A 17,389-nucleotide genomic window follows, 5' to 3' on the forward strand; every position below is an offset into this window, starting at 1 on the left:
ACAGATTGACAGATGGAAAGGAAACCTTTAGTCCCCTTTGGTTTCACTGTTTGGGGACTAAAGGCATTTTTGTTTTCCTTCTGGCCAGGGGTAATTAAAAATTGACTGAATTTACTCACTGGATTAACTTGAGGACTTGTATTATCATTCTCAAATTCTCAACTGAGAAGTAGCTGAAGTGAAGTAATTAAATTCAGAATGCACTTCTGTCAATTACCTTCCACTTCTCTTCCTGGAGTGTCTGATAAGTTCATTCAGGTTTGACCTCCGGTGACCTTGTGTCACATGCCAGTTGTGAATGGTACAGAGAAGTATCCTCAATGTCACACGAGTTTAAAGTGATGATAAGTATTTGTTTTTAGGTCTGAGTACTCTATAACTCAAGGAACTTGATCAATGAGATGCAAATATACATTATGCAATACAGTGGTGTAGTTAGTCTCTAACTGCAATATTTAAAGTTGATATTTTAATGGAATCCTTATAGATGGATGATATCAGTATAGCTGAAAAGGTCAATACATGTACTGCCTTATCACTGCAAATAAAATTTCATTATTTGTCTATGAATCATGGCTAAATTCATTGTAGAGTTTTTTCAGCTTATGTAATAGAACAGACTAAAAAAAGTTTTTGGATGGAAATTGTTCAGACATGAACATTACATTGACATTTTAAAGCCATTTGTCCTGTTTGTCTCTGCTATAATTCAATTTACATTCCATCTTAATGAACAGAAGTAGTTCAAAATGTGAATCTTGGACACAAGAACTAAATATCCTTCAAATTATTTATGATAATTTTTATAGATTGAAAGTCAATAATGAATTAAAATAAATGTATCAAATACAATGTAACATAATCTTCTAATTCTTCAAATTGAAATTGGAGAATAGATTTTATTTGGTAAACATAACGATATACCTGTCTTTAGGAGCGTATGAAATGTTGATAGAAAATGCAGTGCTGTGCCTAGCCTCATTATTGTATGCTTTGTTGATATAATTTCTCTTACCCAATTTTAGCTCTATAACCCTTTGAACATCTACATTGCTCTGGTGGGAGTAGAAATCTGGACGACGGACAAGATCCGAATCACATCTCAGGCTAATAACACACTGGAGGAGTTCCTCAACTATAGAAAATATAGCATCAACCCTAAATATGAAAATGACAATGCCCAGCTGATCACGTAAGTTCTCATAGAGTCATCTACTGCAATTCAGTCAATTAAATACAGAGAAGAAAAGTAGAATGTATCATATATTCATTTGTTTAAATATTATTTTTTTTAGTGAGTACACATTTCAGCATTTTTAAAATTTTAATATGAAGTGTTTAGGATACTCAAAATATGTTTAATTTATTGACAATAAGTTTAGAAATGCAGATTCATTTCAAAAACATTTTTAACAAAATTCAAACAGAGCTTATGCCATGGTAATTGGGGGCACAGCTTGTATGCATATGCAGACATCTCCTGGGAGAAAAAGAGTCTGCAATTCATGCATCTGTCCAGTGTCTTTGTGTAAAAGTTTCTGACTATTATATAATGAAGAAGTTGATATTTTAATTAAAGGAATTGGTATTAAGCTCAAACAAAGAAGATCTAATTTTTTTCACTGATAGTTTTTTGTTTTGTAGCAAGATGCTATCCACACTATCCTCTTTCTCCATTAAAAATATATATATAAAGTAAATGGGTTTTTTTATAATTCTTATCAAGTCAGTGACTGTATATTAGAATGTAAAGAGAAAGTGCAAACCAATGGAAGAAAACTACCCCACAGAATTTAGACAACAAATGTATAACCTGGATAGGACAGTTTACACTGTATAAACCACAAAATGGTGTAAAAAGTCAGACAATTACTCTTAAAAAATGACTTAGAATTGTACAAAATTTTATTGTAACATCAGACGGATTGATATTTTTTTGACACAAGTCATTGTGACATAGGCAATACATGTACAATTTTTATACGATATAAAGTAAATTTTCTACCCAATCACATGGCACTTTACAATTAGAATTAAATTGTATAATTAATAAACTTTTGTCAAGCAAAAGGTCTAGGTTCTAACCCTTGAATGAGAAAGCAGTTTAAATGTTTATGATTAAATGAAAATTCAAATTAAGCCACGTAAAACTCTGCACACATTGATTACATGTCTATCCATGACATGCAACTGCATATTGTCGTTAAAAGTACATTCAATTGGCAGATAATTAGGTTTTTTTCTTTGCTTTAGTTTTTGTCTTCTCATTAATCATTCAGGAGATAAGTAAAGTTCATGTGTAAGCCATAAGCCAGAGTGTTAGCTAGTGGTTAAAGCTATGAGTACATTTCAGTGGCATGCCCTTTAATGACGGCGTGGTAGGCAAAGCAATGAAAGCTTCAATCTGCACCCATAAGTACTCCGCAGGCATATCCACGGTAAACAGAGATGCACTTTTTCATTTACGTTGACAAGACAACATTGATTGGAGAAAATGCCAGTGTTTTGATACTGTTTCCTTGCTAGCTGTGTACTTTTATAAAAATAGACACATGCATAATGAGAACCTTTACCTGCTTTTCCGGCAGGTGTTAACATAATAATCACTCTCTTTTTAATTTTTAATCAGTGAATGCATAAGTAGTATCTAGATGTGAAAAGGTTCTCAAAACTTTTCCAAGGATTATAAAGGAAATTAACCAAACAAATGTAGATCAGAAGTTTTTAAAGGAATTTTTGCTTTAAGACAGAACCTGGCATCTTATGCAGTCACATGTCTTGTCACTTTGTGTGTCGTGTGAACATTAACACATTTACTTGCTTGTTTTGTTGTAGTGGCCAGCAGTTTACTGATAACATACTGGGGAGAGCTTTTGTTAACACTATATGTACATTTAGCTCTTCTGGTGGTGTGGTATCTGATGCGGTAGTTATTTGTTTTTTTTAAAAGTCACTAAAACCCTCCCCGGCAACTCGGCTCTGAACAATTTTGCTTTACAGAATGAGTTTCTAATGTACTTTTAGGTATCATTAGAATGCAACTGTTAAATATTGTAAATGAATTATGATAGACATATGCATGTTTGTTGTTGATATATAACAATGCATGTAATATTACTTTTATTCTTATCATAGTAACATATCTATTCCACATTTAGATGCACATACACTACTTGAATGAAAATTGCATAAAATGTATTAGGGTTGTCAAATCCAGCAAAGGAGGTACTCTTTGATTAATCTTAAATTTTTTACTGTTTTATTATACACCTCCATGTGCATGACAAGCTGAACATGTAAGACATGTTTCAATTGATCCAGTACTACACATTATTAACCTTTCTTGGTATCACTGCTGTAACTGTTTTAATTCAATTATGTATGCCACACATACTGTAAATAGCTTTATTTTTGTTGCAGTTTCATATAATTTGAGATTCCACAAAACTCTGAAAATGAAACAGATGAAAAAAAATAAGAATGATATATACACGAATTTAAACAATAGTGACTGAAAAATGTTAATTCAAGTGTAAATAAATCTTGAAGAAAAAGTTGAAATTAAACATGATGAAAACAAGTCAGAAATCAAAGCTGTATACAGTAATCATCAAGCATCTGTGAAATATCTGCTTTAGTGAAAAATGTTTCTTCTATCATTTAAACTATTAATATGAATTAAGAAAGACTAGTACAATATCATTCAGGATAAAGTCTTCAATATACTATAAAATTTATAATTTAAAAGTTATTCAGTATATAGAATGATTGTAGCTTGGGATGTTCATGTTATGTATAATGATATACAAGTATACAATAATGCTTTTGGTAATGTGAGATGTATCAGTAGGTAAATTTTACCTGTTCCAATGATTTGTTTACCTGTTTTAATTATTTGTTTACCTGACAGGATGTAAACAATCGCCTGATCCAGGTAGCCACCACTGTGGCCCACGAGCTTGGACACAATCTGGGAATGGCTCATGATAACTACTCCTTTTGTAAATGTCCTGATGACAAGTGTATAATGGCTCCTACACAAGCAGGGTAAGTGTCAAAATTAAGATTTTGGTCAAGAATAGAACAGCTGAGAATCAGATGACTGTATGGAAAACAATTTTTATCTGAGCCAAGATCTCAGTCGAGCTTTCCTGAGCAAAGATTGGCTCTTCCCATTTGTCTATGTTTGTTTTAGGAGCAACTTGAGCCTTTTACTATAGTGTAATGATCTATAATTTCATTTTTTTAAAATAAAGCCCAAACAATGTTCTTTGTACTTTTATAAATAACAGTTGACAGAGGTTCTATACATGTACATGTCTTTTTCTTGGGTTGATTTTGAAGGGAAATGGAAGTAGATTTCCACCATCAATTCTCTTTGAGTTGAGAAAGGATTTAAATAGAAATCTTCAATATTAACTTCATATCAAATATTAGAGTAAGTTGATATGTATTCTCTGTTTCAGTATTTCCCCGCCCACTAAGTGGTCCTCGTGTTCCCAGATTGCTCTGGCGGAGAATTTTGAGATCGGTATGGACTACTGCCTGAAGAACAAGCCAGACAAGTTGTTTGAGGGCCCCGTCTGTGGGAACGGCTTCGTAGAGCCGGGGGAGGAATGTGACTGCGGAATAAAAGGGGTATATATTTTTTTTTATAGAAAGATGTGGCAGAGAATTTTGTAGTATTTGAGAATGCATTTCAGAAGCAGAAGACACTAAAAGAAAGATGAATTTGGTAGCTCAATTGTTTAAAGTTTTATTATTGTGCAAAACACTGAAGGTTTGAAATACCTGGTACATGTATAATTTTCCTTGAATTGATAAAATTTGAAAAAAAAGCTTTTATTATATTGAGAGAAAAATAATTTACACTATGAATTTAATTAATTTAATGTTTTAATCGTAATGAATTTATGATTAAAACTTCACCACAACATCAATTCCTCAATTAAGAAATGATATTTTTTTTGTTAGGAGTGTAAGACAACCTGCTGTAATGCTTTAACCTGCAAACTCTCACCAGGGGCTGTGTGTGCAACAGGAAAGTGCTGTGATACCAACACTTGTACAGTAAGGAAAATTTTGATATATTAGTCAGCACTAAAATGGCTGATAATGTGTTACATATAATTTCTACAGAGTGAAGTTTTTTAATATGATTCTTGAAAGGAACTGTTGCATTCAAATAACCTTGTTTTCAATTATTTGCGATTCCATACAATCAGGCATTTAGAAGGTATGTGATTGAAATTATCTGGCTTTGATCCAGGCAATGAAAAATTTGACACCAGCAGAAATTACCAACCCTACCCTGTCCTGAACTTAAAATGAATATATTTAAGATCAGTATAATGGTACCTGAAAACATGAGACATTTGCTATTTTTTGTCCCTGTGATTTTATTTAAATGTATTATTTATACCCGATCTTGCAGTTGAAGCCCCGAGCCACTCTGTGTCGAGGAGCATATGAGGAGTGTGATCTACCCGAGTTCTGTAATGGAGAGTCAGAATATTGTCCATCTGATGTCTATAGGAAGAATGGGATAGAATGTGGTAATGGACAGGTAGGTACCCATAGGAAGGAAGGTAGAATGTGGTAATGGACAGGTAGAAACCATAGGGAGGGAGCTAGAATGTGGTAATGGACAGGTAGGTACCCCATAGGGGGGAAGCTAGAATGTGGTAATGGACATGTAATAAGGTACCAGTAGAGTGGCAAGAATCAAAGAGAATGATTTGATGACATGAGGGGATTGACAGTGGCTTAGGATACCAAAGTTTAAAGTTAATCAGAGATGGTAGATATGGGACTTGATTGGTAAATTGTTAAGGCTATTTATAGTATAAAGCTTATTTGGTGAATCAAAGAATGTGGATGGCCATAGTGTTTGTGGTACCAGTTAAATGCTTCAACTGTACCTATATAAGGTTGACACGTTAGGCAGGTATCAGCAGGATGCTATAATTGCACGTTTTCTTCAGTCTTAAACATTTTTATTTTCCTAGCTCAGAATTTGAATATGTATATACATACTGTATACAGGGAAATTTTCGCCCCCGTTTTATTTTCGCCCCTTTCACCCTACCCACAGATGGGCGAATTTAAAACGGGGCAAATTCAAAGAACACAGTAAAATTTCTTAAACAAAACTGTGACTGGGCGAATTTAAAACGGGGCAAATTTGTTTGCAAGTGTGAAAGGGCAAAATTAAGATGGGGCGAAAATAACCCCGTATACAGTATATTTCATTTGTTGTATACAAACACTGTTTTCATTCTTTACAGTCGTACTGTTTGAATGGGAAGTGTAAGACACACACAGGACAATGTCGTCTGCTCTGGGGAGCTACCGGTAGGGTGTCTGATCCCATATGTTTCCAGCATCTCAACGTGAATGGCTCTGAAACGGGGAATTGTGGGTATAATCTGAAGACCAATCGATTTACCCGCTGTGACAAAGAGTAAGCATGCTATTAGTTTCATGATTTTTCTTTATTAAAATCAGTTCTTAGAAATAAATTTAAGAATACCAACCCTTAAAAGAAATACACCATTAGTTTTAATACTGGTGGTTTCAACAGTGGCTATCATCAATTTCCTATCTGAGGACAGGTGCCTCTAGCTGACAGTGGTACTAAAACAGGTGCATCTTTGCTTAGTATTGGTATACTGTGTTTCTTTACATTTTCAAGAGTGAAATACTATGATTTATTTATTGAATAAAAGGGATATTCTCTCAAAGTGTGAAAGGATACCAAAGCGATATTCTTTCACAGTTTGAAAGGATATCAAAGTAAGTAAAAATAATTTCTGGCCTGTAATAAGATAGAGATAGAAACTAAACCATCTTGATAGAGACTAAAATTGCCAATTTCTTCCCAAATATGTTGCTAAAATTCATGTTGCAATGTTTTCAATCTCACAACTGCTACACTATGACGTCTTAACTGCTCAACTGTGACGTCACAGCCTATGACACTGTGTTGAGAAAAAACAGAGGCAAAGGGAAAATCAAAGAAAATGTAATAATCAGAAAATTCAATGATTTAGTTGGATATGGAATTTATTTCACTCGTGAGACAGAATTTTTTTTATATTTTCACTCGTGCTTTGCACTCGTAAAAATATAAAAAATAAAAAAGTCCTGTCCTAATCGTGAAATAAACTCCATATACAACAACAAAACATTGAATATCCTCTATATATATTTAATAAAAAGGATAAATGTCTTTAATGGTGACTTGATACCTAACGATTTGATATATTATGACAACATCTGAGTTTAGGACTGTATCATCACACCTTATTTCTAACTTTTTGCCAGCAGTGATGTGATGTGCGGTCTCTTACATTGCGTCCACCTGAATGAGAAGCTCATGTTTTGGCGGGAAACCTTAGCCATTGCCACCCCTGCCTCCTTCTTACAGAAGGGGTCAAAGGTCTACGTGTGTCGCTCTGCCACACTCGATGTAGGACTCAATATGCCAGATCCAGGGCAGGTACCAGATGGGGCCAAGTGTGGACATAACAAGGTAAAAAGTATAGTTGATCACAAATCTCACAGCAGAGATTGTACTTCCAAATATGGGTATCCATGTACTTCTATTCTGGCAAATAGTACCCTAAAACAGAAAATAGAATATAACTTACTAAGTAATGGTAAACAATGCAGATAGACACAAGCATCATGTAGGTACAGGTTGCTGCAAGACTTGGTAAGTGTACTCAGTTTTAACAGAAAAAAAAACCGATCTTTATGTTTGATTACAGATTTGCTACAACCATAAATGTACATCACTAGCCAGAATACCTTCAAGGGAATGTCCAGATTGCCACAGTAATGGGGTAATTCGAATGTTGTTTCTTCTTAACAATAAATTATGTATTTTTAGCTCACCTGAGCTGAAAGTTTCATATAATGTTTTGTCTGGCTGACAATATATTACCAATGTCCCCTGTATATTTTAGGTGTGTAATAGTATTGGTCAGTGTCATTGCAATGAGGGATTCAGCCCTCCTTTCTGTGATGCACCTGGTTATGGAGGCAGTTTACACAGTGGTCCAATCAAAATCAAAGGTAGGTATCCCACCCACTCCTGCCTAATGCAACTGTTGTACCTTTAATATACATTGAGGCATTAACAAAATACATGAAAACCAATATTAGAAAAATTCCACAGTTTCTTTACAATTATTGTTATATATGTGTGGCACATTTCTGATAAACTCTCATCTGCATGTGCATTTGAGGACATTGAAGCCAAAAGAAACACATTAGTGATTCTGGTTATTATAAAGGCAGCAGTGACAGAATGATCAAAAGTGGGAACAAGTCCAAAATAGAAATTGTTGAACTAATGAATGAATTTACTTAAAATTGACTTTGGATGTAAATTGCTGCATGTACAATGCACAGATGTGTGGTTAAGTAATATGCATTGTATTTTGACATGCCACTGAACCAGAATTTTTTGCATAGATGAAAACAATGTCTCCCTGAATTGTATTAGTGGAGAGTTTGTAAAAAAAAAAAAAAAAAAAAAAAACTAAATGGGACTTCGAAGTCCATTAACGCTTCAAAACAGTTCATTACCAGGTTAAAAAATCCCCTTCAATTGTTGTATTTGATTGTTACCTAAAAACAGACTTGAATTATAATGTTTAGTTATTTTTTCTAAAGGGCAGATGGTTTAACTAGATATGATTGTGAAATTGGCAGTGACAGAGGAGATTAGGAGATGAACCTAAATTTATGACATTTCCTCCTATAATGATAGCTTATTATTACATTATAGATATGGTTTCCGATTTCTTTTCAGACTGGCATGGAGGAAAAACCACTCCATCTAAATATGTGCATTCAATGGATTCTTTGTATTGTGCCATCATTTTTGGGACACTTTTACCAATTATAATTCTTACAATTCTTATTGTTTGGCACTATCGTACATATAAGTTTGCTATTAAATAAGACGATTGCCAAAGTATAAATAAAAATTTTAAATATTCTCTATTTTTTTTTCATGAACAGAATTTCATTTGGGATTTATTTGATAAAAATTTTTGTAAAAAGAAGTTTAATTTTGAAAGTCATGGAGTAACTTCATTTTACATGTACTTCATGTTCAAAAATTTTGAGTGTTTTAGCTAGAAAAGCAGACTCACCCTTTATTAGTTGAAGCATATTTAGTTAACCAACATTGACATCAATTGCTGCTACTTTTCATCTGTAGGTTAGAGCCATAAAATCTTAACTGCCTATCTGTGCAATGAACTTGGTGTTACTGCTATCAAACAAATTATAAGAAAAATTGTAGAAATCTGTAGTAAAAATTGCAAAAATTGTGAACTTAAGTTCAGTTTAAGAAAACGTTTATAATATTCATGAATTAACAAGTTTTTCATATTTATTTCAATCACACCTAGTGGATATTAAGTGGATTCGTAAGTTCATACATTGTGTCGTTATTTCAAATTATTTGCTTTATGAGACATCCTGCTTACAACTGGTACTTCAAGACCCTAGTGTCAGACTAGACCATGTCATTATAATACATTTTTATTTTATTTTTTTCTTTTGGTCAACTTGCTTCATTGGTGATGGTGCATGATTTCAGTACATTATTTTTCACCATTTTATAATATGTTGTAAAATGCAAAAATTGTTAATAGTCAGTATTGATTATAATAATACAGGCACAATTATTGGAGACAAATAGAATCCATTATTTTGATGTTCCTGTTTATATACCGTATATACTTTTTTTTACAGACAACAATGACCTACTTATTGGACTGCTGGTGACTTTTGCAATGATAATCGTGTTTGGATGTTTGGCTTTCATAGCATTCTACTACAGGGAATCCATAAAGAAATGGTGGATTAACCACCCAGGGGACCTCAAGTTCAGGTGAGTCCAATATCGCAGGCAGGTGAAAATTGTACAGTTTGTTTTAAAAATTCCTGACTGAAACTAAGCCATGATTATGGTATTATAATTTCTCCTTTAAACAGGTATGGAAGTATTATACTGTCTTTGAAATATCAATAATGTGAAATAGAAATGAAGGCTGTTGATTTACAGTGATGCATTGTTTATACATATTGTATTTTATTTGTTAGAGTACCATGCTTTTCACTTTCATCTTGGAAACGACCAGCAAATGGCCGTGCTGGAGGAGCAGCGGTTAACAGCAGAAATCCAAATATTCCGAGAGATATTTCAACACCAGTGTTTCAAAGTACCACTGCTACTCAGTCCCGCAATAGGACGATTAAAACAGAAACTAGTCCAGAAAAGGTAGCCCTGAAACCTCAGTCCAAATCCAAAACACCTGTCACAAGGCCGGATCCACCCAAATTCTTCAAAAAGACACGGAAACAGGAACCTGACTCTGCTACATATCAAAATGTCGCTGTTAAATTGCCCCCAAGTCGAGACAAACAACAAGAGTCTTCTTTTCAAGAAGTTAAGTTAAATCCTGTACCATCAGATACTAAAGAATCAAAGTCCATATTTTCCAAGTTCTCCAGGAAAACATCTAAAAGTGAGGAGAGCAAGAAATCAGAGGAAAAAGGTCAGCCATCTACATTTACCCCTTCCTCAATGCCCATTGTAAAACCAGGAGCCAAAGCAGTGTCAAAGCAGCCAACTACTGCATTAAAACCAACACCACCAGCTTCTGCTCTTAAACCAACTGGATCAGCAGCTGCTCTTAAACCAACTGGATCAGCAGCTGCTCTTAAACCAACCGGATCAGCTGCTGCTCTTAAACCAACTGGATCAGCTGCTGCTTTGAAACCAACAGCACCATCTGCTGCACTTAAACCATCTTCACCTGCCCCTGCATTAAAACCAGTCATAAGACAGAATTCCAATCCTTCAAATCCATCAGTGACAAGACAAGACTCCAATTCTTCTGGAAGTGGAGTCGCAATGCGCAAAGAGCGTGTTTCACGTGAAATTTCAAACCCTGTGCTTATCAGCACAACAGACAGACGATCTCAAGCTTTTGTTCAAGATAAGAAAGACGGTCAGTTGGTACCACCGGTTCCAGCACATTCAAACCGGAACAGCTCTAGCAGTAGCAGCAGTAATGGAAAGTCTCCTTCCAGACCAAAATCAATGCCACTGCAGGCTCAAAAACTAGCATTCCCTGGGGATCAGAATCAAAAAGCTGCAGAGGAACCCATATTAAAATCACCTCAAAGACCTCCTCCTAGCTATGAGGAATACCTTAAAAACAAAGGTCCTGCAGACAAAAAGGCAGGACCATCACCCAAACTTGGAACTGAGGTGAAAGATGAAGTGACTTTTCCATTAGCTAAAAATAGAAATCCTGTTTCTAAATTTGGAAGTAATTTAAAAGAAGAACCCTCCAGAAAACCACTCTTACCTAAAGTGAAATCCACTGGACAAGTGATGGAGCAAGATTCCAATGGAAGGAGACCAAAACCATCCCGGTCTCCTCCAAAACCAGGAATGAAATTACCCAAGAAACCAGTACAGGCAAGCTCATCTTTAGAGAAAACAGACTCTTTTGAAAAAGTGCAGGAAGCCCCTGCAGTAGCTCATATAAAAGCTATGTTTGATTCCATGGATGTTGGCAAGAAATCAGTGTTTGGTTCAGACAGTTCACTAGGACAAGTGGGAACCAAATCTCAACCAGTAACCGGTGAAACCAGACCAAAACCTTCACCCAAACCGGGATCTGGTTCAAAGATTCGGAGTGTTAATGTATAAGTTTATAAAGATTTTCTTGTGATATGATCAAGTAATAGGGTGCCATTTAAATGAGAGAGATTAATAATTTGTTGATGTCTGCCTGAATTTTTTGTGGGGTCACTTGAGTGTCACAACTGACCTTATACTGTCTGTCTTCGTTCATCATACTTTGAAATGTCATCCGTAAGCTTTAAAACGTTTTAAACTTCTCCTATGAAACTGCTGGGACATTCAAATACAAAATTATTAGATTATAAAGCATCTTTAACATGTGTAAAGCATTAAAAGAAATATTGCCAATTTCAAATCTTCATCCTAAATTTACATCCTTTGACCTTAGGGGGTGGGGCAACAATGTGCAAATTAATAAAAAAAAATTTCCACAGTTCATCAAAGTGGATAAATTGTTTGCTTAGTTATGATGCAACAAGCATACATTTACTTCCCAGAACGTGTATACAGACAATGATTGCATATTTTTTGAAAATATCTTCCATGTACATAACTATATGTAGTATGTAAATTGAGTAAATTTTTGCCAAAGTACAAGATTACTCCTTTAGCTTTTAACATTGGTATAGAATGCAGTAGTTGTTGCAAAATACTCAGATGTCCCATTATTGATACCAGATAGTTTAGGTTACAAAATTCTACAGGCATAAGTAGAACTTGGTACATGTATATAATGGTAACTGAAAGAATTGAATTTACATGTGTATTTTAAGAATTAGAAAAGGTATTTTACTCTTTTCATTTCGAAGCAAGTATTGATTTTTCACTACACATTTTTATAAACAATACTCAATTATACCTATTTGCTATGAATTTTTCAGATAGCAGGTGCTTTATATTAATTTGCAATACCTCATTAAAAAAAAAATCAAATTTCAAGGAGACACAATATTTATTTTTTTTTTCACTCTCTGCTGGCCAGACATATTTGCTTTGCATTACACAAACAGTTTTAAAACTTTTTTCTGTTAGGAGAAAACAATAGTCCTGATTTTTTTATTTATTCAAATCTTTCCCTCTTTTCTTATTTGAAGTAAATATACATCTTATACCCTTGGCTTGTATTCCAGTTATGTTTTATTGAGAGAATTACGCAATATAGGTTTATGATAGCAAAAACTATATCCCTCCTTGATATTTATGTATGCACAGTTTGTGATATGATTTGATAGTGTTATAGTATATTGTACTTTATTATTTTAACCCATTCCTTGGAGGTTTTTTTGTATTCTATGAGATTTTTTTTTGTTGCATACTATATGTTTTTATAGCATCTGAGAGAGAAATAGAGAGAGAGAGAGAGAGAGATTAAACATTGACATGATCATGTGCCTTTTGATTTCTTATAGAAACACTCATTTTTGTTCACTGATGTCTTTAGATAAAGAGGATTAATGGTTCTGTTATGAGAATCAAGATTTATGTAGATTTTTTTTTTTACACTGCTCACAGTTTTCTTGCCATGAAGTACCAGTAACTGTCCCAAAGGTTTTAGTATATAGATACAATCCCAGAACTGTTATGTTCTCAATTTTATTTTTTATTTTTGCACTGAAACTAACTACAGCATTGGTAAAGTTGATTGTCACTTGAGATGGCATTATTTTAGGCAGCAAAATGAACACCATTACAGAAGTATTGCTAAATTGAAAGATTCTAGATGTGTTCAAGAAACATATGTTTTGATCTTCTTTTAGTCTTTTATGGAAAAACTGATCCAATATGCTAAACTTCAAGACAACAGTGAAATTAAATAATAATTGACTATCCTACATGGAAACTTTAGCCATATACAATACATACATTCATCTTAATAACATACTATAAACAATTATAAAGGAATTGTTTCCCTTTAGGTCTCTTCATGAGTCCCCATACATACATGTATTATTATGCTCATTATTTCTCTGTGCTATTGCTAAATGCAAAATTTGTCAATATGTCTGTCATTCCATTGTTAAAGTCATAATTTTTATCTTGCTTATTTTATTCTTTGTTATAAATGTTCTATTTAAATCAACTGCTTTGTCTGAGAAAATTGTCTTAAATTGATCTGAGTTTCTTGCCTTGGAACATGTTACTTTTCAAGATTCCGTTTCAGCCTTGAGTTTTAAATTCTAGACTTAGGACGAAGGTTCTCTTTGGATTACATGTACATGTATTTCTGTTCTGAATTCATATATTAAATATGTGAAAAGGTATTACACATAAAAGAGTATCCATGAAAATGATATCAGAGATGAAATACTTTTGTTTTGTTTATTTTTAGAGGAGAGCCATCTACACTGAAAAGAGAATAAATAATACAAAAACAGATTTGTTCACCTTTATTTTTTTATTGGCAGTAATACATATGTAAGTTGAACAACTGGCATCAGCATATAGTAAGCTGTACTTTGATGAAAACTTTCACAGTTTCACTGTATACAGGGTTATTTTCGCCCCGTATTATTTTCGCCCTTTCACACTTGCAAACAATTTTGCCCCATTTTGATTTCGCCCAGTCACAGTTTTGTTTAAGAAATTATACTGTTTTCTTTGAATTTGTCCAGTCTTAAATTCGCCCACTTGCGTCTAGGGCGAAAGGGGTGAAAATAAAACGGGGGCGAAAATTTCCCTGTATACAGTAATCTAAATGAAACAAAGAAATGTTTGAGAAACATACATGCCCCCATGTAACTACATGTATATTAAAAAGGGAACAATTTCAAATTTAGAATGTAATGATAGTGATAACAATTGGTCATCTACAAGTCAGGAGCAAGCATAATAAAGACTGATCTCTATCACACCTTGATATCATTAGGGCAATTTACTTCTTAGAGGGTGTCAGTGTACCAAAATTGATGTCTGGAAAGTAAATGGTTCTGAGATAGCTGACAATATTCCATCTGTAGTGTCTGTGTCATTTGACCTTTGGCCTTGTGACTGCAAAATCAACAGGGGTCATCTACTCAAGTGAAGATAACCAGTGTAACGAGTTTGATGCCAGTCAAGCAAAGAATTCTCAAGATATCTTCTTATATTTAGTTTGCACGTTGACCTTTGATTTTGTGATCTCAAAGTTAATAAGGGTTATCTACTCCTTTAAGGGGAACCAATGTACCAAGTTGGATGTATGCTAAACAAAGTGCTCAAAAATTATTGAGCTGGTGATATCTTCCTATGTCAGAGAGTAGTTTGAACATTCATGTTAGACTTCTACAGTGGTCAACTACTCCTCAGAGGAAACCAGCAAGTCTGATGGCTGTCAAGCAAAGGGTTCTTAAGATGTAGATTGGTCAATATCTTCCTATGTCCAGTTTGGACATTAACCTTGTCATAATCAATGGGGTCATCTACTCCTTAAGGAGAACCAGTGTACAAAGTTTGATGTCTGTCAAACAAAGGATACTCAGATAATGAGTGATAAATATATTCCTATGTACAGTTAGACCCTTGACCTTTGATCTTGCGACCTGAAAATCAATTGGCGCTATCTACTCTATGGGAAACCAGTGTACCAAGTTTGATGTTTGTCAAGGACAGGGTTCTCAAGATATTGAGTGGTCAATATTTTCATATGTCCAGTTTGACCCTTAACCTTTGATTTTGGGACCTCAAATTCAATAAGGGTCATATATTCCTTATTGGGAACAAGTATCTTGCATCATGTTTCAAGCAAATGGTTCTAAAGATATTGAGCAGTCTGTGTTTTCTTCCTATGTCCAATTTGACCCATGACCTTCGGACCTTCAAATCTACAGAAGTCATTTACTCTTCAATTGGAATCAGTTGTACTAAGTTTGATGTCTGTCTAGCAAAGGATTCTCAAGATATTGAGGAGTCAATATCTTCCTATGCCCAATTTGACCATTGACCTTAGACTTTTAGACCTCAAAATCAATAGGGACCATCTCCTTAGGGGAAACCAATGTGCAAATTTTGATGTCGGTCGAGCAAATGGTTCTCAAATAATTGAAGGGACAAATTTTTCTATATCTTTAATGCTGGTAGTTTTACCTTTGACCTTTTGACCTCAAGATCAATAGGGATCATTTCCTTGTGAAGGAAGTTTGATGTCTGTCAAGCAAAGGGTTCTTAAAATATTGAGTGGACAACACTTGGTCTATAGACTGAAATACCGACTTACCAATCAGAGGGTGCAAGGCAATATGCCTCTTTTTTTAAGGGTGGCATCAAAATAATTTTAATGCAAATCCTTAAGAAAATGGGATTGATAAAGTGTTTTAAGGTTGTGTATTCGTTAAGTTCTGGAAATTAGCAATTACTTTTAATTTAATGTTTACTAAATAAGTCACTGAATCACCAGAATAAAGTATGCCTATGTATGCCATTTCCATCTCAGTACATTAAGAAAATTAAAACATCGCGAAAATCATTTCCATTTTTGGTTGGGAAATGTTGCAGGGAGGGGGGTCGGGTCGACATTGATCATTTTCTATATGGACATCGATCATCAAATATATTTCAGAGTTTAAAAAAATGATATCAAAGAATGAGAATCCCCTCCAAAAAAAGTTTAATACCTAATTCAAAACAACGTGAGTCAAGTTTAAATCAACTATGCATACGTGTGTGTTTTTCATAACTACCTGACGTTTTAATAAGTTTCCCCAAAACACACAATGTAAATTCTTATATTATATCTGTTTTGCGTAAATAACATGATTACGGACGTAAAACTAAAGTTAAGACTTCTTCTTAAGAAGCGCTGGTCCAATTTCAACCAAACTAACCAAAAAGCGTCCCTGGGTCAAGGGAATTGAAGTGTTCAAATCAAGGGCCTTGCCCTCTTTCAAGGGGAGATAATTAAGAATTAGTGAACTTTTCAAAATCTTCTCAAGAACAATTAAGTCAGAAAAGTTGAAAATTATATATGAAAGCTACATCACAAAGTGTAGATTCGAGCTAGTTTGTTCAAATTGTGACCCCCGGGGATAGGGTACGTGGGGACACAATGAACGATCAAAGTAGGAATATATAGGAAAAAGATCTTTCAAAATCTTTTTCTAAAGACCTGTAAAGGTATGATTAGCCATATTGATATGGAAGCATCCTCGGACAGTGTAGATTCAAGATTGTTCAAACCATGGCCCCCAGGGGGTACGATGTGGCCACAATGGACGATCAAAGTTGTATATAGGAATATATGGGTAAAATGATGAAGAACAACAGGGCCATAGTGACTCAAGTGAGCGTACGTTGTGTCCCATGGGCCTCTTGTTTTTTAGTATTTGTACTCGAAAAATTCTTTTATTTAAGCAAATTCTATTCTAATGATTCGTGTTAAAATTGCAGTTAAAAAGGTGTAGGAATAGAATAATTTTCAAGAGGAAATGGTTGTGTGTCTTGGCAATCTTGGGTGCATGCAAGTGCTTTTGTAAAAAGGTCCCAAATTAATCGTCTGACCCACATGTAGTCTTTCATAGGCCATTCTGCACCCTCCCTCCCTCGCCCCTGGTTCCTACTAGCCTGAATACTGGCCACTTCACATTAAATATGTATATATAAATTTGTCCGGGTCCTGGGAACGAGCCACATTTAATATCTGAGAATTTTGAATGAAAATTTTCATTCTTTTGGCGGGCTGCCCTGTCCCCTGCCCCTTTTTCTTGCAGTTTGGACCTTACCATATTATTTTACCGG

The 17,389-nt window shown here is 34.4% G+C and overlaps 1 protein-coding gene across 3 annotated transcripts in view; it reads left to right on the top strand.

Annotated features, from left to right (window-relative positions):
* LOC133202767 (disintegrin and metalloproteinase domain-containing protein 12-like) overlaps positions 1 to 14,054 on the top strand; it is a 33,107-nt gene extending 19,053 nt beyond the window's left edge. The window contains exons 10-21 of one of the 3 annotated variants that reach the window (XM_061338648.1): positions 1,026 to 1,192; positions 2,354 to 2,438; positions 3,911 to 4,047; positions 4,467 to 4,638; positions 4,975 to 5,070; positions 5,435 to 5,566; positions 6,288 to 6,463; positions 7,327 to 7,534; positions 7,773 to 7,847; positions 7,971 to 8,079; positions 9,775 to 9,913; positions 10,126 to 14,054. In XM_061338648.1, the coding sequence (XP_061194632.1) occupies positions 1,026 to 1,192; positions 2,354 to 2,438; positions 3,911 to 4,047; positions 4,467 to 4,638; positions 4,975 to 5,070; positions 5,435 to 5,566; positions 6,288 to 6,463; positions 7,327 to 7,534; positions 7,773 to 7,847; positions 7,971 to 8,079; positions 9,775 to 9,913; positions 10,126 to 11,746 (3,117 nt within the window). In that variant the 3' untranslated portion in view covers positions 11,747 to 14,054. Of the gene's footprint in view, positions 1 to 1,025; positions 1,193 to 2,353; positions 2,439 to 2,835; positions 2,927 to 3,910; positions 4,048 to 4,466; positions 4,639 to 4,974; positions 5,071 to 5,434; positions 5,567 to 6,287; positions 6,464 to 7,326; positions 7,535 to 7,772; positions 7,848 to 7,970; positions 8,080 to 9,774; positions 9,914 to 10,125 lie in introns of all 3 variants that reach the window. The other 2 variants (XM_061338645.1, XM_061338647.1) reach the window with 2 other exon arrangements.
* Positions 14,055 to 17,389: the final 3,335 nt, after the last annotated feature.

This window comes from Saccostrea echinata, unplaced genomic scaffold (assembly GCF_033153115.1).
Source record: "Saccostrea echinata isolate AGI-Se365-2 ecotype Australia unplaced genomic scaffold, CSIRO_AGI_Sech_v1 ptg000047l, whole genome shotgun sequence".
NCBI lineage: Eukaryota > Metazoa > Mollusca > Bivalvia > Ostreida > Ostreidae > Saccostrea > Saccostrea echinata.